Source organism: Delphinus delphis, chromosome 1 (assembly GCF_949987515.2).
Source record: "Delphinus delphis chromosome 1, mDelDel1.2, whole genome shotgun sequence".
Lineage (NCBI taxonomy): Eukaryota > Metazoa > Chordata > Mammalia > Artiodactyla > Delphinidae > Delphinus > Delphinus delphis.
Window position 1 is genome coordinate 8,987,204 of NC_082683.1, and position 26,855 is coordinate 9,014,058.

At 57.1% G+C, this 26,855-nt stretch overlaps 1 protein-coding gene across 1 annotated transcript; it reads left to right on the plus strand.

Moving 5' to 3' along the window:
• Positions 1-4,605: 4,605 nt before the first annotated feature.
• C1H1orf167 (chromosome 1 C1orf167 homolog) lies at positions 4,606-25,850 on the plus strand. Its single transcript, XM_060012173.1, is given in 25 exon segments — positions 4,606-4,675; positions 5,754-5,936; positions 5,939-6,057; positions 6,096-6,784; positions 6,786-6,931; positions 7,528-7,847; positions 9,056-9,192; positions 12,082-12,197; positions 12,656-12,696; positions 12,698-12,840; positions 14,967-15,028; positions 15,031-15,141; positions 15,666-15,831; positions 17,458-17,632; positions 17,729-17,883; positions 18,525-18,697; positions 18,700-18,753; positions 18,888-18,925; positions 19,636-19,808; positions 20,849-21,099; positions 24,129-24,261; positions 24,662-24,780; positions 24,783-24,809; positions 25,156-25,190; positions 25,701-25,850. Coding segments are annotated over 25 exon segments (3,786 nt in total).
• The last annotated feature ends 1,005 nt before the right edge of the window (positions 25,851-26,855 follow it).

Here is a 26,855-nt window from a genome sequence, read left to right on the forward strand (position 1 = left end):
CATAAAAGAGGACTTAAGAGGAAGTAATAATCATCCCCTCCTTCAAGAACTGCCTTAGAGTTTAAAGGCTCTTTGGCATTTATTTATTAAACGTCTGATTCTCCCATCAAACCCATGAGATAGTACAGTAGGTGTCACCACTCCCCTTTTACGGAGGAGGAGCCTGTGGCTCAGAGAATTTAGGGGCTTGCCTGAGGTCACAGGGCAAGGGAACTGATCTTGATCAACAGGTCTTCTGACTCCAGGCCCAGTGCTCTCCCTGTTTAGAAAAGAGAAAACGTAAAGTAAAGAGCATGGCAGGTCTGGGTGGGGAACAGCATGGGCAAAGAGGTTTGGCAGGTAGAAAATGCCCGGAGAAAAGTATGATTGCGCCAAGGACACAGCGCGGAGGGGAGTGGTTACGGCGGAGTCCAGCCCGTTTCGGAGGGAGCCGAAGGCAGGCAGAGTTCTGTCTTGCACGTGGAGAAGTTTGCACGAGGCCCACCTGCCTTGCCTCCGGGCACACCTCGTGCGGCCAGAACCCGAGGACCGCGAGCCTCACCCACCCCACGGCCACCCGCATCCCCGAGCGCGCACGCGCACAGACTCCCGCCGCCAAGTTCTCAGCTCGCGTGGAGGCACAGGGGGCACCCTCCACGCGGCAGCCCCGCACTGGGCAGGCGCGATCTTTAATGTCTCCGCCCCCGCTCCCCTGCCTCCACCTGCCTGGATCGTTAGCCGTCCCGCCTGAGATCCCCTCCGGGTTCAAATTCGACTGGGTGAAGGTGGACCAGAGGAAGATAGAGGCGCGGGAGGGCAGGTCCAGGAGGGCAGAAAACTGAGTCCTAGTGGGAAGAGAAGAGAGACTCTTATCACCTTAACTGGACGAGGATGAGGGTGGAGTGGCGGGGGGGCAGACGGGGTGGGGGTTGAAGAGCAGATAGATGGGCCGATGAGCCCAGGCGTGGGATGAAGGGAATTAGGGGTAGGAAGGGAGACTGCGGCTTGAGCTGTCTCAAGTCTCCTTTGGAAAGAGGTGGGGTTCGGGGCGGTCCTGGTTAGGAGCATGCGCTGCGGAGTTAGCTCCCGGGGTAGCCCTCTGCCACTGCTAACCTGCTCTAAGGCCTTGGGCTGGGCAGGTAGTCTCTTTAAGCTCATCTCTAAAACGAGCAGCCTACTTCTTAGGGCTGCGGTGCAGGTTAAATGACAGGACACGTCCTAAAGGCTGCGTGATGCTTAACGCGACCCAGCCACTCCTTTAGCACAACGTATAAGCCCCTACTGTGTGCCACATACTATTTATTCTATGTGCTGTGAATACAGCAGGGAAAAAGAGACAGTGGCTCACAGTTCACTGCAGAGAGAACAGCAAACACTAATTTCTGCAGCCTATCAGGTGGTGATAAGTCATGGAGAAAAATCATGCAGGGTAAAAAGAGGCAGGAGTGCTGAGGGTGGGCGTGGGCTGAGTGGTCAGGGAAGGGCTCCCTGTGAAGTCTGAGCAGGATTGGAAGGAATGAGGGAGAGAGGGAGAGAGGGTTCTGGGCGGAGGGGACAGCAAGTGCAAAGGCCCTGAGGTGGGAACATGCACAGCATTTTGGAAGAACGGTGAGGAGGCTAGTGTGTTCAGAGCAGAGAGAGCAAAAGGGGAGGGAGTAGAGGGGGACGGTGGGTTAGGTAAGGGTGGGGAGCAGATAGCATGGAGCAGGGGTCAGCCAGCTGTCTTAAAGGCCAGAGGGGAAATGTGTGTAGCCATAGACAGGCATAACCAGAGAGATGAGGCTGTGTTCCGACGTCACTTTGTACATAATAATAAGGTCCCTGAGAGAGGGCTTCGAAGCCTTGGTTGAGGATTGAGTGGGCTGGGGAGTCTTTGGGGGTGTTTGAGGTGAGTCAGGACACACCCTGATCTCAGTGTCCGCAGGGCCACTCTGCCCTCTGTTGGGAGGAGGCTGTTGGATGTGGAGACAGGGCAGAAGAGGGGAGACCAGTTAGGAGGCAAGAGGAGGGGGTGGCTTGACCCAGGGAGGTAAGGATGAGGTGGTGAGCCGGGGCAGATTCTGGGTGTCTGGAAGGTGGAACAGATGGGATTAGCTGATGGACTGCATGTGATGGGAGGGAGGGAGGAGTCAGGATGTCCAGAAGAGCGGGATGGGAGTCTGCGTGAGAACCATCTGAAGCTGGGGTCACCTGGGGTGCGAGCATCAGGGAAGTGGGGGTCCCAGGGATGAGCGCGGAGAACAGGAACCAGCAGAAGACGCTGGAAAGAGCGGGCAGGCAGGAGGGAGGGAGGGGTACTGAGAGGTGGCAGCCTGGAGGCAGGGAGGCAGGGACTCCGAGGAGGCTGAGCGATCACTGTCCTGCAGCCTTTGCTGCCCCAAGAAAACTGAGGGCTGGGACTTCCCCAGCGGTCCAGTGGTCAGGACCCTGCGCTTTCACTGCCGAGGGCCCGGGTTCAATCCCTGGTCAGGGAACTAAGATCCTGCAACATGCCAAAGGCTGAGAACTAGCCAGAGGCTTGGCACAGCAGAGATCACCTGGAGGAAAGGCGCTTTGGGGTGAGGGGAGCCCAACTGCACTGAGGTCAGCAGAGATGGAGGTGGAGGAGGAATTGGGATTTGGGGGTGATGAGAAGGGGAGAAATGGCCTGAGTCCTTCCTGGAGGCTCAAGAGAGGAGTGGGGTTTTTTTTGGTGTTTTGCTTTTTTTTTTTTTTAATTTATTTATTATTTATTTTTGGTTGCGTTGGGTCTTTGTTGCTGTGCTTTCTCTAGTTGCGGCGAGCGGGGGCCACTCTTGGCCGCAGTGTGCGGTCTTATTGCGGTGGCCTCTCTTGTTGCGGAGCACGGGCTCTAGGTGCATGGGCTTCAGTAGTTGTGGCGCGTGGGCTCAGTAGCCGTGGCTCATGGGCACCAGAGCGCAGCCTCAGTAGTTGTAGCTCACGGGCTTAGTTGCTCCACGGCACGTGGGATCTTCCCGGACCAGGGCTCGAACCTGTGTCCCCTGCATTGGCAGGTGGGTTCCCAACCACTGCGCCACCAGGGAAGCCCTTGCTTTTTGTTTTTAAAGATGGAAAAAAATAACCGCTTGTTGAAGTGCTGATGGGAATGAATCCGTCAGACAAGGGGAAGTGTTGACGATGGGGAAGTGACTTTGGGAGCAGGGACAGGGCCCGGACACATCATAGCCTGTGTCCCACCCACCCCCCACCCCGCTCTGTGCCCCGGTGGGCGTGGGGGGCTGAGTCAGCTGTGGGGATCGACGGTTCTTTTCCTGATTCACAGAATGGGACATCGGAGGCCGGTGGTGGCCCTGGGTGCTGGCCTTGGGCAGGGGAGATGGGATGGCCCCCAGGGCACAGAGGAGGGTCAGGCTGGGGGTGGTACCGCACAGGATAGGGGGGGCAGGAGAGGCTGTGGACATGAAGCTGGTGGGCAGGGACACTTGTGGCTATTGTCTTCTGACGGCCCTCTTTGGTGGGTGAAACAGGAACAAGGTCTGCTGCAGGGGGTGAGAGGAGAAGAGGCGACAGAGGCTTGAGGATAGCAGAGAAAGCGTGAAATAGCTTCTAAGAGGGTGGGGAGGAGGGGACTAGAGTCTGATTCTCCAGCAGCCTTGGGGGCCGCTTGAGGTTGAAGGTGGTAATTTCGGAGCGAGGCCACCAGTGCAGTTGTAGGGTTTCCTTTAGTCACTTTAACCTATGTTGTGATTTTGCTGCATGAGTGGCAGAGAGAGGGAGCCGGGGGTGTGCAAAGGGGATGGTTATAACGCCGGATGGTTAAACTGCAGGAGGCAGGAGAGAGACATCACGGTGGGTCCGGTGGGTCGGAGGACGAAGGGTGGTAGGGGCAGAGGGTCGGGTCTCATGGAAGGAAGGATGGGGCACCAGAGGGAGGGAGCTGGAAAGATGGGTGTGGGCTCTGAAACTGAAATTACGGGGGAGGTGCAGTTTCTGAGGATGACAAAGTCTGGGGGGACCCTGGGAGCAGGTGACTGAGGTTGGGTGAAGGACAGGATGGTGGGAGGTTAGAAGGTCAAGGACTCGCAGACCAGGAGTTGGAGGGATTGCCCACGTGCAGGGTGAAACCACCCAGAAGTTAGGCGTGTGCTGCAGAAAGTGACAGTGAGCTGGGAGCTGAAATCGTCAAGGAATAAATGACGAGGACTTCCTTCCTGGCCTGCCTGGAACTTCGAACCAGAGCATTTTAGAGAGGAGAGAGGGAGAATGGTCGGGAAGGGGCGACTGGAAGCAAAGAGGGCCCCCCCTCCTGCCTAGAGGTCTGAGAGAAAGAGCCCTCACCTGACAGGGCTGCTCAGGAAGCAGGGTCCACAGGGATCTGTCATCAGTGTTAAGGGTGGGTGCCGGAAGACATGAGAAAATTACAAGGGAAAGGGGTGGTACAGGGGTTGGGGAGAGGAGACCCCAAGGGGCCCTGAACAGGACAGCCGGGGCTGGACCTCAGGGCAACCAGGGATGCTGGGGAAGCGTGGGAGTGGGGACCAGGGCTGGGCGTGGCTGGGTAGGAGGCGGGCACCCTATCCTCACCCCTCAGAGTCCCCCTAATCAAACAGGACCGGCTGCGGTGTGGACCAAGGTCACTGCCACCCTGGCTTTGCCCTGGAACCCATGGAGCTGAGACCTGACACCAGCCACAAGGAGAATGTGCCCCCCAGGCCGGCCACCCCCCTGAGGCCAGGCAAGAGGCTCAGGGGATCTGGGTCAGAGGTGGCAGGAGTGAGGTCCCCTCGGGTAGCAGCCCAGCGGCCCTTTCCCAGACAGGCCAGCCCAGGGCCTTGCTAATTCCAGAGATTAGCTGTTCAGGGCCAGCCGGGCCAGGACAAAGTCTTCCAGCCTGGGGCGCGAGGGAGGGTCAGGAAGTCAGGACACGAGGTGAGGAGGGAGGCGCAGGAGGGGGCCTGTCTGGGGCCCCTGGCAGAGAAGGGGCCCTCACGGGGCGGTCTTCTGGCAGCGCTGGTGGGCTGGGAACCTCCCTGCTCAGGTTCCTGGGGCTTCCAGAAGGCCACCGAGCTGGTGCAGCCAGGAGTGGGAGTAGCCCAAGAACAAATTCAGATTCCTGTTTACTTGCCGGGTTCTCTGTGTTCTAGCTGTGTGGCCGTGGGGCAAGGCGCTTAACTTCTCTGACCTTTAGTTCCTATCTACAAACTTTCATGCCCACACTACCTGCCAGGCCCTCCCAGGCATCTCACCCGCCCCCAAGAGGCCTTGTCTCCCAGCTGCAGAATGGCCTGGGGGCTGGGGAGACCGGCAGGGAGGGAGCGCCACCACCTCGGGGCCAGAGCAGCCCACGGTTAGCTGTTTGATATGTTGAGTCTTGCTTTCACCCCAGCTGCGGACGCCCCAGCACCTCTTTGCTCAAGCTGGACACCAGGGAGCCGTCAGCGACACTTCTCTTCCCTTCACCCTCTTCTAGGCCTTCTCAGCAGAGCTGATCTGTCTCCTTCTCTCCACCCTCCTGCCGCCCCCATGCCAGCCCCATCGTCTCTCGCCTGGGACCCCTCAGCAGCCTCCCAACTATCTCCCTGCTTCCCTCTGCCCTCCTCCCTGCCCCTGCCCTGTCCCTGCTCTGAGTCCCTGCACGGTCACCAGGTCGCTGCTCTGGCTCAAGACCCCCGGGTGCATCCGTTGGTCCACCTGGGATGACAGAGCTGACGCAGACCTCTGGAGCTGGGCTCCCTCCCGTGTGGCGCCCTGTCCCTCCCCAGCACTGACCACCAAGTTCTCCCCCAGGACATAACTGTCTGTCCTCTTTTTAGAGCAATGGAGACTCCGGAAGAGCCTGGCCAGTACACATGGCCGGTGGGTGCCCGTGGGCCAGGCCGAGAGCAGGGGGGCTGCCACCACACCATCCCCGGGGGCAGCGCTGTGCCAGGAGCCCTGCCGAGTCCAGAGCAACCTGACCAGCCCCAGCCTGGGCCTCGCCCTGAGGGACACGCCTGGCAGCTGACCAACTCAAGCTTCCGACAGCAGAGCAACTCTCAGCCCCTGGCCGGGAGGCCCCAAGGAAGACCCCAGGCGTTTGCCATCCAGCAGAGCGACTTGAGTGTCAGGGAGACGAGCGTGGCTGAGTGGGGACGTCGCCTCTGGTCGGGGCTCAGGAAAGCTTCTGGCCGCACAGGATGCCCGGTGGAAGCCCTCTACCCCGAGGGCCACTGGCTTCCCCAGCCTCCCGCCCGAGGTGGTCCCGGCTGCTGTCCACCAATACCCCCTGCCCAGACATTGGGCCCGCTGCAGGCCTGGGCCCGCTCAAAGGGCACACACGGCCGGACCCCAGATCCCAGTGTGGCCTGGTTCCCAGGATGGGGGAACCCCTCATCCTGCAGGACCTGGCTGCCCCTGCCCAGAGCCGGACTCGGGCTCCGTCCCAAGTTGCCATTCACCAGCTGCTGGCCTCTGTGCAACGCCTGGAGCGTGAGGCAGTCCGTCTCAGGTGCCAGGCATCCTGGGAACCCCTAGGCCCTGTGCAGCAGGAGTCCTGGACCAGAGCTGGCCAGATACTCCCTGCTCCCCCCCAGCCCAGCCAACCTGTTCTTGCTTCCTGGGATGAGAGGAGGAAACATTCCCAAGGTTTCAGGGAAACTGCAGGTTTCCTGGAAGCACCGGGGGTCCAGGATGGTCTCTCAGACTCTCAGGCAAGCAGCAAGTCTGCATCACTGGAGACTGCTTTGGAGATGCTTCCCGGGGTTGCCCTTGACCCTGAGCAAGGGGTCCTTCCTGCCCACCCTGTAAGACGAGGAGAGAAGTGCTCCCCAGGGACTACATACGGCAGGGGACAGAGGGAGGACCCCTGCTCCCTCAAGGGCGGGCAGCAGGGAGGCCAGACTCTGCTCTTCAGCCTCGTCCAGTTCAGCCCGGGGCATCCTCCCTGGGCGGGAAGGAGGGGACAGGACCCCGTGGGAGCAGGTCGGCAGCGAAGAAGAGAGGCCGGCTTCCGGTCTGCCAGACACGGCCCCCGCGAGAAGTGCCCTGCAGGGAGAGGCCAGAGGGGTCTGAGATGGGAACTGGGGGACTCAGGGTTGGGGGAGGAGGGCTGCCTCCCAGGAATTCTCGCTCCAAGCTGGCTGTCACTCCTCTGTCACCCTCCCTCAGAAAGGGAGGCCGTGGGCAGGCAGGCTTAGCAGGGGGTGTCCAGTCCTGCTTGCTTCTTGGCCTGAGTGCTGTGTCATGTCCCTTTGTTTTCCAAGAACGCAGCCAGAAACACTGTGAGCCTGGAGTCTGAGATAGGCCGGTGAGGTCATGGGCTGGGGGTGGGAGCCGGGGCCATGCTCCTGGGACGCCTCCTCTCCCATTTGCCTGCAGACTCGGGCCTGATGGAGATAAGGCCCGGATGGCAGATCCTTGCAGAATTTCAGGGGCAGGGAAGGCCCCAAGGACAGGAACGCGGGGACTGCCGCTCCGGGGAATCCTAAACGTGTGAGGCTGTCCTGCATTCATTCCCCTGCCCCCAGGAGCTCTCCTGTCTGGGATTTCCAAGGCTAGCCCTCCATAGAGGGAAGTTCTCCCGGGGTGCAGCCAGCTCTCCTGCCGCAGCGTGGAGCATCACCCTCCATGCTGGAAAGGTGACGCGGGTGCTGCTGAGCCCCCAGCTCTCCCTGGGACTGGGGACCGGGCCCATCCCCTGGTCAGCCTGGTCTGTCCCCAGCCGGCAGTGGCTGTCCAGATGTTTCAGAGCGTGGCGGCACTGGGTGCAGAGGCGGCGGCCAGTGGCAGCGGCCATGGCGCTGGGCTGCCGGCAGCTGTTGTGCAGGGGCCTCCGGGCGCCGCGGTGGACACTGTGGCTCCGGGAGGCCCAGCTGGCGGCGGCGTGGGGACGACACACGCAGGCCCTGCTGGCGCGGACCTTCCAAAAGGTTAGGGGCCTCCAGGTTGGACCGTGGGGGGGTGATGAAGTGCCCGTGTGTCTGGGGAGGAGGCTCTCCTGGGGCGCAGGTTGTTCCTCCTGAGTGATTGGCAGTAGGGGGGAGGCAGTGTCAGCCCAGACATGACCGAGCTCTGCCTGAATTCAAATCCTGTCTCCGTCACTTTCCTTTTCCCCACATTTTCTCACTGTGTGAGCTTGGGCAAGTTACTTAACCTCTCTGTGCCTTCGTCTCTTTAGCTTTAAAATGGGATCATAGGGACTCCTCTGGTGGCGCAGTGGTTGGGAGTCCGCCTGACAATGCAGGGGACACGGGTTCAAGCCCTGGTCCGGGAGGATCCCACATGCCGTGGAGCAGCTGGGCCCGTGCGCCACAGCTACTGAACCTGCGCTCTAGAACCTGCGAGCCACAAGTACTGAATGAGCGTGCTACAACTACTAAAGCCCGTGCACCTAGAGCCCGGCTCCACAACAGGAGAAACCAAGGCGATGAGAAGCCCGCGCACCGCGATGAACAGTGGCCCCCGCTGGCGGCAACTAGAGAGAAAGCCTGCATGCAGTAACGAAGACCCAACGCAGCCGTAAATAAATAAATAAATAAATTGATTAAAAAAAGGGATCATAGTAGTACATACCTCTCAGGGTTGTTGTGAGGTTAAATTAATAAATACAAGGAACTCAAAACCCTGCCTAGCACATAGCAAGCACTCTACCGTTTTAGTGGTTGCTACTTTTTGTTTGTTTTGCTTTTTGTTTCTGTTTGGTTTCACTGTGTGTCATGCGGGATCCTAGTTGCCCAACCAGGGATCGAATCCATGCCCCCTGCAGTGGAAGCGCAGAGTCTTAACCACTGGACCGCCAGGGAAGCCCTGGTTGTTATTTTTTACTAGCGGTTTGCCAGCCAGGACTAGGAGAGAACTTCTATATTCTTCCCTCCTTGGGAAAAGTGCTTTAGGAGGACCCAGCTCTAGGTTTTGTCTCCCAAGGAAAACCCTGCCTCTTGGGCTCTATCTTTCCATTCATTCATTCATTCATTCATTCCCAAAGAGGCAGGAGAGTCTAATGGTATGGTTAAAACCACAAGGTCTGACTCGTGTCCCCACCCTTCCTGGTGCCCGCCCACCCCCCCGCCCCCGCCGCTGCTCAGGGTACACTTGAGGCTACAGCCAACGTCCCTCTTCCCCTTCTCTCTTGTCCCAGTGGAGAAACTTGATTCAGCAGCAGAAACAAGGGCGGCTTCACATCCAGGCTGGGCCAGGACCCCCATCCTCTGGGGGAGGCCAGGACCGAGACCCCTCAGGAAGGAAGCCGGTGGTGGACACCGCCTGGAGAAGCAGGTGGTCTGGGACACCCCAGGTCAGTCAGTGTGACCTGGGAAGTGCTGGTGGCCCTCCCTCCCTCCTTGTCCCCCGTTTCCCCTCCCCCACAAGAGAATGAGGATAAAGCCAGCCCATGTGGACCAAGATTTGTGCAAAAGGATGTCCATCATGGTGTTATTTATACTTCGTGAAAACTTCGAAACAGCCTAATACCCAACAGCGAGAGAGAAAATTGTAGTTTAACCATGTGATAAACATTTGGCAACAGTTCAATATGATGCTTATTGAGATTTTTAAAATTCCTCCCCACTCTTTTTTTCTTTATTTTTTGTTTCGGTAGCTTTACTGGTGTTCTTTCTAATCATAACAGTAATGCATGTTTGATTTGAAAAAACATTCGAGATAGATGGAAGTATTTCAATCAATTTGAAAGTTTCACCTCCCTCCTTACGTATATTATTCCCCTTCCTGGAAGTAGGTTTATGGGCATTTGCATAGAATTTTTAATGAGAAGGAAAAGGGTTATGGCAATGTTCAATGAAAAACAAAAAGAGAATACAAAAATAGTACATAAAATATTTTTTCCTATGAATGTAAAACAGTGCATAGAAAAAAAAACCAGAAGCAAAAATACTGAAATGTTGCATAACAATGTGAATTACTTAATACCACTGAACTGCTCACTTAAAAATGGTTAAGATGGGGACTTGCCTGGTGGCGCAGTGGCTGGGAGTCTGCCTGCCAATGCAGGGGACACGGGTTCAAGCCCTGCTCCGGGAGGATCCCACACGCTGTGGAGCAACTAAGCCCGTGCGCCACAACTACTGAGCCCGAGTGCCACAACCGCTGAAGCCCAAGTGCCTAGAGCAGGTGCCCTGCAGCACCTCAGCAAAGAGTAGCCCCTGCTCACTGCAACTAGAGAAAGCCCGTGCATAGCAACCAAGACCCAACACAGCCAAAAATAAATAAATTAATTAATTTAAAAATGGGTTAGAATGGGTATCCTCAGAAAATCTACAAACAACAAATGCTGGAGAGGGTGTGGAGAAAAGGGAACCCTCTTGCACTGTTGGTGGGAATGTAAATTGATACAGCCACTATGGAGAACAGTATGGAGGTTCCTTAAAAATCTAAAAATACAACTACCATATAACCCAGCAATCCCACTACTGGGCATATACCCGGAGAAAACCGTAATTCAGAAAGAGTCATGTGAGGCTTCCATGGTGGTGCAGTGGTTAAGAATCCACCTGCCAATGAAAGGGACATGGGTTCGATCCCTGGTCTGGGAAGATCCCACATGCCGCGGAGCAACTAAGCCCATGTGCCACAACTACTGAGCCTGCGCTCCAGAGCCCGTGAGCCACAACTCCTGAAGCCCAGGCACCTAGAGCCCATGCTCCACAACAAGAGAAGCCACCGCAATGAGAAGCCCGCACACTGCAACAGAGTAGCCCCCGCTCGCTGCAACCAGAGAAAGCCTGCGCGCACCAACAAAGACCCAACGCAGCCAAGAATAAATTAAAAAAAAAAAAAAAGAGTCATGTACCACAATGTTCATTGCAGCACTATTTACAATAGCCAGGACATGGAAGCAACCTAAATGTCCATTAACAGATGAATGGATAAAGAAGATGTGGCACATATATACAATGGAATATTACTCAGCCATAAAAAGGAACAAAACTGAGTTATTCGTAATGAGGTGGATAGATTTAGAGTGTGTCATACAGAGTGAAGTAAGTCAGAAAGAGAAAAACAAATACCGTCTGCTAACGCATATATGTGGAATCTAGAAAAATGGTACTGATGGACCTAGTGACAGGGCAGAAATAAAGACGTATATGTAGAGAACGGACTTGACACAGTGGGGGAAGGGGAGGCTGAGACGTAGTGAGAGCGTGGCACTGTCATATATACACTCCCAAATGTAGAACAGATAGCTAGTGGGGAGCTGCTGCATAGCACAGCGAGAGCAGCTTGGTGCTTTGTGATGACCTGGAGGGCGGGAGGGAGGCTCAAGACGGAGGGGAGGGCTTCCCTGGTGGCGCAGTGGGTGAGAGTCTGCCTGCTGATGCAGGGGACACGGGTTCGTGCCCCGGTCCGGGAAGATCCCACATGCCGCGGAGCCACTGGGCCCGTGAGCCATGGCCGCTGAGCCTGTGCGTCCGGAGCCTGTGCTCCGCAACGGGAGAGGTCACAGCAGTGAGAAGCCCGCGAACCGCAAAAAAAAAAAAAAAAAAAAAAAAAAGAGGGAGGGGATATGGGGATATATGTATACATATAACTGATTGACTTGGTTGTACAACAGAAACTAACACAACATTGTAAAGCAATTATACCCCAATAAAGATGTATAAAAAAATTCAAAAAGTAAAAAAAGAAAGTCACAATAATCATATCAGCATTCCTTAAAAAAAATGGTTAACATGGTAAATTTTATATTACGTGTATTTTACCACTATTAAAAATACAAATAAATAAATGTCATCTCCCATCCCCCCCCAAAAAAATGCTAAAATGGTGGTCATCTCTGGAGTGGTGAGATTAAAGGTGGTTATTTTCTTTTCCTCAATTTTCCATTCCAGTGATGTATTGTTTTTGTTCCTATCTTTAAATGAAACAAATGTGTTTAAAATAATTATTTAAGTAATATTTCTTTTAATGCATGTGTGCTGTAAAAAACCCTAATAGTATTGATGAGAATTCAGCAAAAGCAGAACCCTCCCCCCAGATCACTTACATAATCAGGAGTAGAACGTACTGTCTGGAACAGAACAGGGAGTGGCTCAGCGCACCTTTGCTCCTGCAGGCAGGCGGCACTGCAGGACTGGGGTGGATGGGTTGGGACCAGGTGCCCGCCCTCTGCCTTGGCATCCGTTTCTCTCTGGGCAATTTTACTCTCAGTCCAAGGAGTCGGAGGGAGGAGGCGGGAGCCCAGCCGATTCCATTGTGTCCTGGGCCGAGGCCAGATGGAGGAGACAGGGGAGTCCAGATCCTGCAGGCTGTGCAACAGCTGGCTGGTAAGATGTGGGGCGCTGGGAAACGGGGGAGATGGAGCCAGGTCGGGCAGGGGGTCCTCAGTGAGTGAATGAGTGTTTATCGAGTATCTACTCTGGCAACTTCCCAGACAAGATCTCACTTGATTCTCTCGTGGGGACCTCAGCAAGGCATTGTGCCCATTTTACTGATGGGGAACTGAGGCACAGAGACATGAAGTGACCAGCTCAAAGACACAGAGTGTGAGAGGTGCACATCCTGTGTTTGTGTGCCATGGACGCTGGCACAGGCCGGACAGAAGCTTGAGTGTTAGGATTGGCAAGTCCTTAGACATGACTCACTCGTGGGGAAACTGAGGCCCAGAGATGGAGAGGGACTGGCCAGAGGCCACACGGCCTGGGGTCCCAGGAGTCAGTGGTCCCTCCTGGCCCTGACTTCCCCTCCCTTCACTCTCTCTTCCCCCTCTCTTCGTTCCCTGTAGTCTTCCTCCTGTGGTGCCGTCAGAAGGAACGGGCAGGAGAAGGGGGTCCAGGGAGAGGCCTCCGGGGCCGTGCTGAGGGCTCAGAGGATGGAGAGCCCCCCCCCCCAGGCCTGGTGCTCTCCTGCTGCAGATGCAGCCTGGGTGTCCCCACTGGACACCTGGTGCCAGAGGGCCTGGCTCTGCAGGTACGGGGAGGTGGGAATGGGGACCGCCTCCCCTGAGGCAGAGGGTGAGATGCAGCTGGGAGATGCACATTAAGTCAGTTCTTGACTCCTAGTGTTGAAATGATGAAAATAAGAAATGAATACATGTGCCATTTACTGAGATGCTAAGACCTGGCAGACACCACCCAGGGGCTGGGATTTAGTTGTAAGCAAAGCTTAATGCCCGCTGTCACTGGCCCTCATGGAACCCATGGCCCAGTGTGGAGACAGGCAGGAAATTAACAATCACAAAGGGTGTGTGTGTGTGAATACCACCAAAGTTAAGTGCTGTGAAGGGAAGAAACACAGATCTACATGAAGTTGTTTTTTTCCTTGTTAACTATTTTATTATGGGACTTTTAATCTTACATAGAAGTAGGGGAAATAGGATAATCACCCTCAGTGTACCCATCATCCAGTTTCACGAAAATCACCTCCTGAGAAAATGTGTTTAATCTGTACCCTGGCTACTTCCCCCAGTACATAATTTTGAGGCAAATCCCATGCATCCTACCATTTCATCTGTAAATATTTCTGTAGCATCTCTAAAACATAAAGTGTCTTTTAAACAACAGAACCACCAGGCCAGGATCACACCTAAAAAATGAATAATTCCTTAACACCAACAAATATCTGGTCAGCATTCAAATTTCCAATTGTTTTATAAGCAAATATGTTGTTATAGTTTTTTGGGTTTTTGGGGTTTGGTATTTATTTATTTATTTTGTCTGCACTGGGTCTTAGTTGCGGCACGCAGGATCTTTGTTGTGGCATGCAGACTCTTAGTTGCAGCACGCGGGATCTAGTTCCCCAACCAGGGATCGAACCCAGGACCCCTGCATTGGGAGCACAGAGTATTACCCACTGGACCACCAGGGAAGTCCTTGTTGTTATAGTTAGTTTGTATTGGGACCTAAATAAGGCCCACTTGCTGTCATTTGTTGAGGGGTCCTTAAGCTCTTTTTAATCTAGGGACTCCCCTCTGTTGTTTTTGTTTGTTTCTTTGTTTCCTTGCAAGTTATCTGTTGAAGAAACCAGGCTGCTTGTCAGGTAAAGTTTCCTACTGTCTGCATTTTGCTGATTGCATCCCCCGATAGAGTTTTCTTTTTCATAAATTTATTTATTTATTTATTGTCTGTGTTGGGTCTTCGTTGCTGCGCGCAGGCTTTCCCTAGCTGCAGCAAGCGAGGGCTACTCTTTGTTGCGGTGCATGGGCTTCTCATTGCAGTGGCTTCTCTTTGTTGCGGAGCGCAGGCTCTAGGCGCGTGGGCTTCAGCTGTTGTGGCACAACGGCTCAGTAGTTGCAGCTCGCAGGCTTAGTTGCTCCACGGCATGTGGGATCTTCCCGGACCAGGGATCGAACCCGTGTTCCCTGCATTGGTAGGTGGATTCTTAACTACTGCACCACCAGGGAAGTCCCCGATAGAGTTTTCTATGAGAACTTTTGACAAAGGGAGCTGACCTCGACCAGGGTTCAGCAGAGATGGGAAGGGTGCATGGCTGACTGGTGGAGGGACAGCAGACAGGAGTGCCAGGCAGAGGGAACGGAACAGCATGTGCAAAGACCTCTGACAGGGAGAGGAACATGGAAAATGCAAAGAACGGCAGTCCAGTCGGAGCCCTGTTAGTATGGGGTTGGGGGCTGGGGTGCTTTGAGGTGAAGTTGGAAAGGTGTGTAATGGTGGGTGGGGGACAGACCATGCAGAGAGTGCCTTGTTGTCAGTGGGGAGGAGTCGAAATTTGATCATCAGAGCAAGGGGACTGCTCCTGGCGTATTTTAGCAAGAGAGTAAGATAATTTGATTTGAGATTTGAAAAATATCACTCTGGTTACTGTGTAGGCACTGACTGGAGGGGCGGGGGCAACAGTGGATGCAGGAGGGCAGGTAGGAGGTTGCTGAGGCCATCTGGGCACCCAGAAGTGACGGTGTGGCCTGAGCAGATGGCATGCTGCACCATCCCACAGCAGCCCCATTTTACAGACAAGAAAGCTGAGGCTCAGAGCGGTGAGTGGCTTGCCCAAGGCCTCAGTGGTGTGTCTGGCACATGGCGGGAGGCTGTAGCTGCAGTCATTACAATGAGCACCTGCACTTTCTCTTGGCTCTCCAGGTGCTTTGGGGCCTGGCAGCGGTTCGCACAAGGGGGGACCCGGTACCGGGACCACATGGCCAACCGCGGGCAGGGACCCTGAGGATGTGCCTGCAGCAGTGGGTGCAGACGAAGCAGCTCCAGGCCTCAGATGGGGCGAAGGTGACCCAGCTGTCCCTTTGTTGGCGGGAGGCAGGTGAGCGAGTGGCGGGCCGAGGGGCTCCCTCTCTCTCCCACCCCAGCAAACAGCGTCACTTAAGCTCCTTCTGCAGTCGCCCAGTTGATTTATGTATGCTCGTGGTGGGAGGTGATGGGATCGGGAGTTTTCTCGGGGATGCAGCCTGGCAGGCCTGGGAGGGTCCGGAGGGGTCCCTGGAGCAGCAGGCTTTGGTGGGCCCCATCCTGACCTCCATCATGAGCTCCTCTAGGCGAGAGACCTGTTCAATCTTCCACCTGGAAGAGATGGAGTCCCTGCTTCTGGGAAGCTTCTGGTCTTAGGGGGATGCACAACTCCTGCCCCCGACCGACAAAAACGTGACAGAGGAACATGGGATCTTCCAGGTGTCCCGGTGGGGAGGGTTTGGGGGTGGTGGGAGGGGGCAGTAGCCACAAGGGGAGAGGTCCTAAGGGGCCCGAGGCAGCGTCCACCAATGGCTTTGAGCAGAGGGTGCTCACTGATTCATCTCTTGTCTGCTTCTCAGGGAACATGGCCCTCCCCAGCTCAGCCCCTGGGGGGCCACAGCCCACGGCCTGGGGGGGTGGCCCAGGCCCAGGCGCTGCCCCGGGAGCAAGGCCGGCGCTCCTTGCAGGAAGCTGGCCGGAAGCTGGCCCTCCACCGGGCGCTGCTGCTCTGGAGGACGCAGCTCTCCCAGCGCCAGCGGGCGGAGCAGGTGTCCGTGAGTTTGTGACCTGGGGTTGGGCCTGGAGGACATGGAGTGGGAAGGTGAGCAGTCCTCAGCACTGGATGGAGTGTCCCATAGGGAATGGGCCACATCCTACTCCTCTCTGTGGCCCCAGCATGGGGCCTGGCACCCTGTGGTGCCCAGCAGGCATGGGGCCTGGGGAGGTAGCCTAGGGACGCTGTCAGTGATAGAGCAGAGAGCTGTGGGGGACAGGGAGTGGTCAGGGGCACAGACACGGAGTCCTGCCAAGGTGGCTGGAACCTGACGGGGAGGTTGGTTTAATGCTCTTCTCCCTCCCCAGAATCTGGACCCACCTCTCACCCATCTCCTGGCTAAGGGGGAGCCCCCTGGTGGCAGAAACCCTGTATGTCTCCTCACCACTGTCTCCTAGCGTCTTGCAGATGCCCAGGCTGCCGAAGGCCCAGAACAAATACCGTAAATGAATCAGTGAAGGAGCCACTTTTTCCCCTGCCCCCATTTGCCTTATTACACAGCTGGAGAAGCTGAGGCTCAGAGGGGTCAAGCAGCTTGCTCTAAATCACGCTGAATCAGGAGCAAGAAGTGAGACCTATAGTGAGACCTTGCGATGCTTTTATACAAGATGGGATGCTGGGACTCAGAGCCCAGGCTGATGGTTATGGGTGAGAGAGCCAGTGGAGGTCAGGAGGGGCCAGCTTCACTGACGGAATGTCAGCAGGAACGTAAGCCAGCAGCTGCAGGGTTAAGAATTCTGTCCTTAAAAGCTATGCACCTAGCAGAGGAGCTCCCACACTGCGATCTATTGAAAGTCAGCCCTCAACACAAGGGATTGTAAAGAAACAAACAAAAACCCAAAATAACAAACAAAAAAGAACAAAACAAGAAAAAAATAAAAACAAACCAAAAAAAGCTATACACCTGGCATCCATCAGCCCCACACCCACTTGGTCCACTTGGACCCTCAGTCTCTTTTAATGCGTCCCTGGACCTCTAAGGAAACTCAGTTCACCATGATCCTTCAGAATGTAGCCCTCCCTCCCCCAGTCTATCCTCTGGCCTTTGGGTACCGGGTCACAGTCCATAGCTCCCTGCAACATATCTGAGGCTGCCCTGTAGCCTGAGATGAGCGCTTGGATCCCAGGTCTGCTGCTGTTTGGAGTTTGGGGAAATGACCTTCCCCCCAGGCCTCAGCTTCCCTACCTTTATAACCGAGTGGAGGCAGAAATACTGGTGTGGGCTCTTGAGTCCTGGGTCGCTGGGCCTGGGCTCGGCTCCACTCCCCATCAACTGCGTGGCCCCCATGCACCCAGGGAGTGTGGCGAGGATCAGCCAGGTGATCAGGGCAAGTAGAGCTGTGGTCTCGGCCTCAGCTGCTCACGGGGGTCACCGTGGGGGCTTTGGAAAAGTTGGGGAGCCCAAGCCGCACCCAGACCATTACATCAGAATCTCCGGGGCTGGGGCCCCAGTGAGCATCGGTATTTCTTAGAGCCCCCGGTGGTCCTAGTGGGCGGCCCGTGTGGGAGGTGGGGTTGCCCAGCTCTGGCCCAGCGTTTGGCTCACGGTGGCACCCTTCCAGCACCCCCAGCCAGGGGTGACGGGGGGCCCCGGCACTCACCTGCCCCCTCCAGTAGCTCCTTCTTCGAGGGCGTGCAGCAGCGGGCGCTGCGTCACAGCCTGAGGGGTTGGCGCCTGAGGGCGTGGGATCCGGGCAGCGCCAGGACCACTTTGGCCCCAGCGGTTCTGGGCAGTGTCCTGGGAGGAAAGGCCCTGCCGGGCTGCAGGACACCCCGCAGCTCCCTGGAGCAGGTGAGGGGGAGAGGGTGGGGAGGGCTGGGAAGGGGAGGGGAGGGGGGAGGGGTAGCAGCACCCAGGGCACCCAGGACTCCACAGCTCCTTCCCCAGGCTTCCCGGGCCCCCGCCCTCCTGGAGGTGTTCCGGGTGAGCTTTCTGTGGGCAGCTGGGCGGCAGCAGCAGGGGCGGCACCTTCTGCTCTGGCAGGCGCAAGCCCAGCAGTCCCGGGGCGTGGCAAGGTGGCATCAGCGCACCCTTCAGAGGCGGTAGGGACCCCTCCCCAGGACGGGGGAGCCATGCTGCCCACCACCTTTGGATTTACTGTTTCCCATCAATCCTTGCCCTTCCCACCGCACCCCCTTGGGGTCTGCATCCCAGAGGGCTCCCCTCACACCCCAGACTCAGATCCTCTCAGAGCCTCCTGCCCTCCTACCCTGCCCTGCTGAGAGGTGTGAAGTATTCATTTCTCCCAGAAATTTCACAGCTGTGGTAATCCCAGCTTTGTCCCTCACTGGCTGTGTGATCTTGGGCAAGTTGCTTAACCTCCCTCTGCCTCTATCTCTCCGTTCGTAGGGGGGTAATAATAGGACTCACTCCAATGGGAATCAGCTAGGGAGGGGCACGCACATCCCCTAGCACAGTGCCTGGCGTTAGTAAACACTCAGCCCGTGGCAATGTTCCTCACTAGGAGCTGAGCATAGCACTTGGCATCGGGGGTCTGGGGTCCCACTGTATCCCGACCACCTGTCATTGTGACCCTTGGAGCAGCATTTAAGCCCTCCAGCCCCCAGCAACCCACCCTCCCCCATGATGGATGGAGGGAGAAGAGTCACCCCAAGCCCTCCCTGCTTCTGAGGGGAGGGGAGGGGAGGGCCGGGCTGGCCCAGGGTGGCAGTGACCACCTGAGGGTGGACACTCCCCTTCCCAACATCCTCCTTGGCTGGAGCCACTGGGCAACAGCCCAGGGGGCCAGGAGAGAGCTGGCTGCCTGCCGGGCCTGGAATCAGAGCTGCGGGGCCGTGCTGGGCCTGTGGCGGCAGCAGCTGGTGCACCAGCAGGAGACGGAACAGTGGGCCCGGGAGTGGGATGGGGACAGCAGCGACGTGCACTGGGCCACTGGCACTGCTGCTGGCAGAGTGAGTCGGGCACTGGGACGGGGCACCGGGGCTGAGGGGGGGCCCAGGTCCGTCAGGGACACCCAAGATTCTGGTCCTCTAGTACAGAGTCCAGTGATGGGACACTCCCACAACCCCCCACGCCCCCACCCCAGGTCTGGGTGGCAGAGCAGGACCGGGGGGCGTGGACGCTGTAGGCTCGGGTTAACGTTCCCCGCTCTTCCATTCCCTGGCTGTGTGGACTTTAAGTGTGCTACTTAACCTCAGCTTACTCATCCGTAAAATGGGGATAACAGTGGTACACCCCACCCCCGCCCCCGCTAGAGTGATTGTGAGAATTCTGTGAGACAATCCACACTAAGGGCTTGGCTCAGAACCCCGCTCCTCGTGGGTGCTACCATCATCATCACCACCTTCATCTTCATCCTTGGCATCCTCACCTGGCCTTCAGGAGCCCAGCACAGAAGGCGGGGATCACTGGGAGCAATTTTAGAGGCTTCTCACTCCACTGCTATCATATCAGTGGGCTGGCAGGTGGGGATTTGGTTGTTCTGGAAAGTTCGTGTCCTGTCCACTGGGGACAGCTGCTTCCCCAGCCTAATCGTTGCCTAGGAACATTGACCCAGTGTTGCCAGACCTCTGTTTTTACAGAAAAGCTGGAAATCTGTATTTTTATGTGAATTCTCCTGACTCCTAAACATCGTCAAGAAATTAAAAGAAACAAAACAAAACAAAACTCTGAGTTGGTAGTCCTGGTCACCAGTAGGACGCCTGTAATGGGAGCATCTTAACCCAGACAGTTAGGTGGCCTCCTTGGTTCCCACTTGGGTAGAGGGCAGAAGCTGGCAGAGCAGGGGCCCACGGTTCCTTGGGGCCCAGGCTGAGGCTGCAATGAACGCCTAGGGGCACCTCAGCATCTCTCTGGCCACAGGACAGCAGCTCCTGCGTGAAAAGTACCAGCGGTGTGTGCGGGCCCGCCTCCAGGGCCTGCGCAGGGCCGTGTTCCGGGGCTGGCAGGAGGCAGCAGCTTGTCAGGGACCCACGGCGGCCGGTCCAGAGCAGCTCCTACTGCAGAGGTGGCCGGGCCTGGGGGTGGGAGAGCGAGGGTCACCCCCACCCCTGGAAAAGCAGGGAGAGAGCCCAGGGATGGGAAGCTGGGTGGCCTCTGCAGCTCTAGGGGCAGGCCAGGCTGGAGGCCTGGGACCCAGGCATCATGGGCGTGAAGGGAGACCCCAGCCTGGAGTCAAAACCACCAAGCTTCCATTATATGAATTGTTTGGGAGGTGCGGGATGGCAAGCCCCTAACCCCACCCAATGCCCTGACAAGCCCCAGGTCTCCACCTCCTGGCCAGGTCAGCCCTTTGGTTTCAGAGCTCACAGTTAAGATGAGGAAATCAGGGACTTCCCTGGCGGTCCAGTGGTTAAGACTCTGCGCTTCCACTGCAGGGGGGATGGGTTTGATCCCTGGTCAGGGAACTAAGATCCCACGTGCCTTGAGGCCAAAAAAAAAAAAAAAAAAGAAAAAGATGGGGAAATCAACTCCTCAAAGAGCCACCACAAAGAGAGAGAAATCTGAAATAGAGATGTTCTAGTGACACACATATACCGTTCATGGGTGCATGTTTAAAAGCAGAGGGGACAGATGACACCTTCTCCCACGGTTGGCTCTGTACAAACTCACACGCATTCACAGCGTCCCCACGGGGCCATTGAACCATTCACCGCAGAGTGGCTGATGTTTTCTTGGTCCATCTGGGAGCGGGGGACCACATTCTCCTCACTGACCTCCTGGCCCACAGCGGCCTTGTGAGGGCAAGCAGGGTGTGGATGCTCTCTTGGTGGAGGGGGACCTGAACCCACAACTGCCAGGTTCCCACACCCTCCCGGGCAGCACCTGCCCCCGGAGCGGGGGTGAGTGCGTGCCAAGGCCCCTAAGCGAAAGCCAGAGCTCTCACCTGTTATACATCGATCCATACGTTCTTAAGGCACAGGGCTGTGTAGCCAAAACTGTGAAGAACCCGTGATGGTTTGTGGGGAATTTTCAGGTGTAATTTTGAATTGATGTGACTTTTGACTGGGAAGTCGGCTGGGCCCCTTCTCTGCACCTGTTCTGCAGCCGCTTCCAGGCCTGGTGTGGAGTAGTGAGAGACACAGGGATGCCCCGGGCCAAGGGTCCAGCCTTCCAGGATGGCCTGAGGAGATGGGCACCAGGGGCCACATTTGCCAGTGAAGCCCCAGAAGCTGCAGCCCAGCCTCAGGAGCAGCGCGTGGCCCAGGCCTCCTTCTCCTGCTGGAGAAGCCAAGAACAGGGACACCAGGTGGACAGCAAGCTGAGGAGGGCCGGGCCCAGCCGGCCTCCGTTGCAAGGCAAGTGGCCCCGGGCCAGTGCTGTGAGGCCCGCCAGCAGGCAGGAGAGAGAACCCAGGCCCAGGCCCTGTGCTGGCTGCTGCCCCGAAGCTGAGTGCCAGGTGGGTGCCCATGGCCTGAGGGCGGCCCCGCATTGTGCTTCCAGCTTAGGCCTTGAGCTCGTGTGGGGCCAGGGTAGAGGGTATTTGACGGCTGGTGGCAGGTCTCAGGGGGCTAGGGGTGATGGGGAGAGGAGGTCCTGGTCCCTGGGGTCAAATTCCAGCTCTGCACTTTCCAGCTATGCCACCCCTCTTTGGGCAAGTCTAACTTCGAAGGTCCAAGGAAGATTACAGGCCTGCCTTGCAGGGTGGCCCCGGGGATTAGGATAAGAAATAACGTGTGCAAGTTCTCCGCTCAGCTCGGGCCAGACACACACCAGGTCCTGGATGATATAAATCAGTGCTCGTGGCGGGATGGGAGGGAAGGAGGAGTTGGCAGGACTGCTTTCTCTGTGTCCCCTAAACAGGATGCCTGTCCCCGTCGTGTGACAGATAATTCTGCTGCTCTCTGTGCCCATTTGAACGTGATTTCCCCAGAAGAGGGATGGGGGACGAGGAACACAGGCATGGGGCTTTGCCTGGAGGTCCCCCTCCTGCGGTGCACTGGCGGGGGCAGAGGAGGGCTCCCTACAGCCCGCTGTAGAGTCCTGGCCCTGATGGCCTCGGTGTGGGCTCCTCCCTCGCCGCCAGGGTCCTAGAGGCCTGCGCCCAGTCAGCTACCAGGGGCCGTATCCAGTGAGCTGCCATCGCCCAGTTCCAGCGGGCTGGGCCCAGGCGCCTCCTGGGAACCCACTGGGCCCAGTGGCGGACAGCGCTGCTCAGAGTGTGGCTGGAACCACAGGCCGAGGCCCAGGAGGCCAGCACAGCCCACCCCAGGCCCAGAGCCAGCCTCAGGCACTGGCCTAGGCTGGCCGCCAGAGGGCACCTCTGCTGAGGAGCGCTCCAGCCCTGCGGAGGCAGGTGAGGCCCGCCGCAGGTCAGGCGGGAGGTCCAAAATGACCTCGGGGCTACTGGCCTCAGAGTCAGCTTGATTCAGCCCCGATGGTGAGGGTGGTTGCATGCTTTTCCAGGACCCCAGCGGCCTTGTGGACACCACCCCTATGGGTTCTCAACAGCCTCCCGGCCGGGCAGCCACCCAATTACGGGTCCATCAGCACTTACTGAGCACCCACTGAGCGCCAGCCCAGTGCTGGTCTGCTACAAAGAAGCACCCTGGGTTGCATCTGTTAGGGAGACAGACACCTAAACTCATTATAAGTCCTGGTACAGTCTAGGATCAAAAGAGGTAATTGGGGTCAGTAGCAATTTTTTGTCATTTTTTTTTTAAATTAGTAAATGAAACATGCTCATTATAGAAAACCCAGAAAATATAAATGAAAAAATATTCTTTCATGACTCTCTCTACCCAGAGATGACTGCCAGTCCGTCTCCAGACCAGAAGTATTAGTTCTGATACCTGCAAAGGGTGACAAAGAGCTGGGTGGCCTAGCACGAGGGAAGAGGCCACAAGGAAATCCGGGCACAAAGAGTGACGCTGCATGGCAGTCCATTGCGGGACACGTCATTGCGGGACACATAGCCCCAGAGTTACCGGCAGGCCACAGAGTGTTCCTCAAGATGAACTGGTATCATCAAGAATCCTGTTTCAGGATTCAAACAAAATATGTCATAGACTCTAGAAAAGTTTCTAAGAAAAAAGATTAAAGTGGTTTGTTTTCAATGGAATTGAAACGGACTGGCTTTGGTTATTTGCAGAATCCACATATTTACCTATGTGGGGCTATGGCAACAGCAGATTCTGGGGTCTCAGGGTATTTTATTTCTAGATCTGTGTTTCAAGAGAATTTTATTTTCAGAGTATGTTTATAAACACTTCCATTCCATTTCTGTCAGCAAAGGCAGGCAGGGATCCCGTTTACTGATGGAGAAACTGAGACTTGTAGAAACAAAGTGAATGTCAGGAATGGTCAATGGTAACTAGGGGGCTGAATTCCAGGCCCCCCTCTTTCTACCGCACGCACACGCGCGCCCAGGCAGCCCTCACCTAACGACGGGGGCGGGTTTTATGCCACCTCACGGTGGCACAGACTCCCTTAGAGAGCCCCTGGTGTCCGTAGAGTGCAGTCGCTGGGGGCTCGGGCCCTGGAGTCAGACCACTCCGGAGAGGTGAGGCCTCAGACAAGTAATTTGACTTTATGAGGCTGAGTGGGGAGAGTAATGTCCACCTCACAGGGTGTACCTGGCACAGGTAAGCTCTGATTGGTAGCCATTTTTGGTCCACTCACCTTCCTGAGTCTCGAGCCATGTGGGAGCGTGGGGAAAGAGGCAGTGGCGTGTACTGATGGCCACACTACTCTCGGGCCTTTCCTGTCTCCTCTGGGAGCCTCAGGGCTCGCGGGAGAATCCGTCCCACTTGTGTGCACGTAAATACGAGGCCCTGTTACTGGTCGGGAAAGGAGTCCTGCCAGGTCACTTGGGCCCCTAGATGTCCAAGCCCATTGGTTCAGGGTTTCCTCTTTGTTCCCTCAGGCCTGCAGCTGCAGGCCACAGGCCACAGGGCCTGGCCCGCCCAGCCCCAAGCACCACAGCCCCAGTGGACAGAGGAAGCAGAGAGGAACGTCCCGGACTCCCTCAGGGAGTAAACAATGTCTGAAGAGCAGGGATGAGACCGTCACCAGCCCTCACGGGCCTGGAAATCAGCTTTGAACTCTTGGCGAATCTGTCTTATGTATTTACTGTTTTTCCCCACCCATCTCCTCTTCTGGAGTATTTCACAATTTTGAGAAAACAATTACAATTTCTCCTGGCCCACCCTTTGGGGCCACAGCCCAAGCCTTTGCAGGAGGCTTGGGCACAGGTGGTGGCAGCAGGGACACAGGCTCAACACCATTTCTCGTTAACTCTCTTCCTAGGGCTCAGCTTCCAGAAGTACCGAGGGAGAGCTTACTCCCCTGAATGATGTGTTAACCTCTTCTGACGCCCCTTTGCCAGGTGACAGAGAGCCTCCCCTCGGCCCTGCCTCCCAGCTCCAGCTGCTGGGGCGAGGGTCAGCGCCCTACGGGGCCAGAAGGGGACCCAGCTCTGAGACCAAAGACCTCGAGGGCAAAGGCGAGGCCGAGCAAAGGTGTCTGGGGTGGGAGCAGAGTGTGTGCGTGGAGAGGGAGGGCTGAGAGCAGGGGTGGAGAGGGAGGGCTGAGCGCAGGGGTGGAGAGGGAGGGCTGAGAGCAGGGGTGGAGAGGGAGGGCTGAGGGCAGGGGTGGAGAGGGAGGGCTGAGGGCAGGGGTGGGGAGGGAGGGCTGAGGGTAGGGGTGGAGAGGGAGGGCTGAGAGCAGGGGTGGAGAGGGAGGGCTGAGAGCAGGGGTGGAGAGGGAGGACTGAGAGCAGGGGTGGAGAGGGAGGGCTGAGGGTGTGGGCTGGGCTGAGGGCCTTGCCTGACCTGGGCCCTCTCTGGCCGGTGCTCGTCCCGCAGCATTCTGCGGACCAGGCCTAGGCCCGTGGCTCTGCCCTCTTTCCTGGCCATGAAGGGGTCGTGATGCCCTTTGCTGTCAGGACACACACCAGGGCCTCTCCCCTCAGGAGGAAGTACCTGCAGCGCTGGCGCCTTGAGGCACTGCTTTGCCGGCTCCGGGGTTCCCTGCAGGCCAGGCCCGGGCAGCTGCATGGCAGTGCTGGGTAGATGCTCAGGGGACGGAGCAGCTGGCGCCCACACTGGCGAGTGGGGCGGCCCCTCCCCACCCTCACGCTGACCTCCCATCACGTCCCATTCCCAGCCCTAACCCATGGAAACGCAGTCTCTGAAAGTAAGTTCAGGACTCTGGACCTACCAAGCCTGAAACCTCGGGAACAGGTGCAGGAATCTGCATTGTTAACACACCTCAGGTGACACCTCCTCGTCACATCCCCTTCCTCCTGGTGCCGCAGAGTTGCAGGCAGGGAGAGGCAGCAGAGGGGCTGGGGGCTGCCGGGCCGGGGACAGTGGTGGGCCCAGCTCAGGGTCTCCTCGTGACTGTCCCCATAGCTCAGGCAGTGGCACCTGAGGCGGGCCTGGTGACGGTGGGCCTTGCGGCTGCAGGTGTCTCAGCGATTACAGCAACAACAAGACGCTGGGTCCATTCCCAGGTACTGGGGGAGGGGGGGCGGCCCCGCCCCCCAGCAGGCCCTTCCTAGCCGTGCCACACCTGCACATTCCTGAGCTGCGGCCCTCCCTGCTTGGTGCCCCCAGAACCCCTTCTTTTCCAGGGGAGGGATCAGTTCAGTTAGAGAAAGCAGCCTGGATTCCAGAGCCCTTAATCCAGCTGGTGACCGCGTGCTGAGCACAGTCGTGGCCGTCACTGATCCGGGGACGGGCTTGGCCTGTGTTGGGTGTGGGTCGCTGAGCGCCGCCCCGTGATGTGCACTCAGAACCCAGCTTCCCTGATCGCAGGCCTGTGCATCTGGCCCAGGGCAGAGGGAAGGGCCTCCTCTTCCCTCAGGGGCAGAAGGAGCTGGGCCCCTGGAGTTCCTCCAGCACTGACAGCACACACCCAGGAGGGAGCCAAAGAGTTTCCTGCTCCCTGATTCCAGGCCTCTGAAACACGGCACCAGCGTCTGGCAGCCAGGGGCCTGAGGGGCAGAGCCAGCAGCAGTGGGAGGCCTCGGAGCAGGCAGGAAGCCACCAGAGCCCCTGTGCTTGGTGGACTTGGGGTGAAGCAGGGGGCCCAGCAGCAGCTGTGACCCGTTCCCCTGGAAAGGAAAGCAGATCGGAGCCCCACCCACCTGAGGAGTACAGGCTCAGGCACAAGGCGCTCAGGCCAAGAGCTCTGAAGGACAATAAAACACCCTCCTTGGCCCCGGCTGCTTCTCTCTGTCTCTCCTAAAGGCTGCCCCCTGCCCCACCCAACCAGCCCCTCTGACCTGCTTCCTCTGCCGTCAGGCCGCCCTGTGGACAACCGGCCCCCTCCACCCCCCCCACCCCCCCCCCGGAGCCGGTGAAGCCCCGCAAGCAGGGGCTGGGACAGGGAACAGCCTGCGTGCACGTGTCAGTCACAGCCCCTGGGCAGTGGGGCCTGAGGGCTGATGCCTGGGGAGCAGTGCCAGACAGACAGCTTCCAGGACAGGGTGCATGGAGGGGAGGGAGCGGCAGGCAGAAGGAGGTCCTGCCCGAAAAATAAGCCAGGAAGAAGTCAGTCCTGCTCGGGCCAACCTCACTTTCGCCCTCCATGGTAACAGGCAGGGCATCCCTTCACCCCTCAGAGCCAGGGGAGACAAGGGAAGGCCAAGGGCTCCACCATGCACAAAGGTTCAGACACCTTTATCCCTTAAGAGGCACTTTCTCTCTAGAGCATGTGAGGAGACAACTGAGGGTAAGCTACGACAAAGCAAGAGAGAGGCATGGACATATATACACTACCAAACGTAAGGTAGACAGCTAGTGGGAAACAGCCACATAGCACAGGGAGATCAGCTCGGTGCTTTGTGACCACCTAGAGGGGTGGGATAGGGAGGGTGGGAGGGAGGGAGACGCAAGAGGAAAGAGCTATGGGAACATATGTATATGTATAACTGATTCACTTTGTTATAAAGCAGAAACTAACACACCATTGTAAAGCAATTATACTCCAATAAAGATGTAAAAAACAAAACAAAACAAAAACCAGCGCTGTATAAAAGGGAGAAACTCAGCTGAGCTCTCGGCTAGGAGGCGACAACTATTAGGTTTCAGGCCAAGGCCCATCCAGG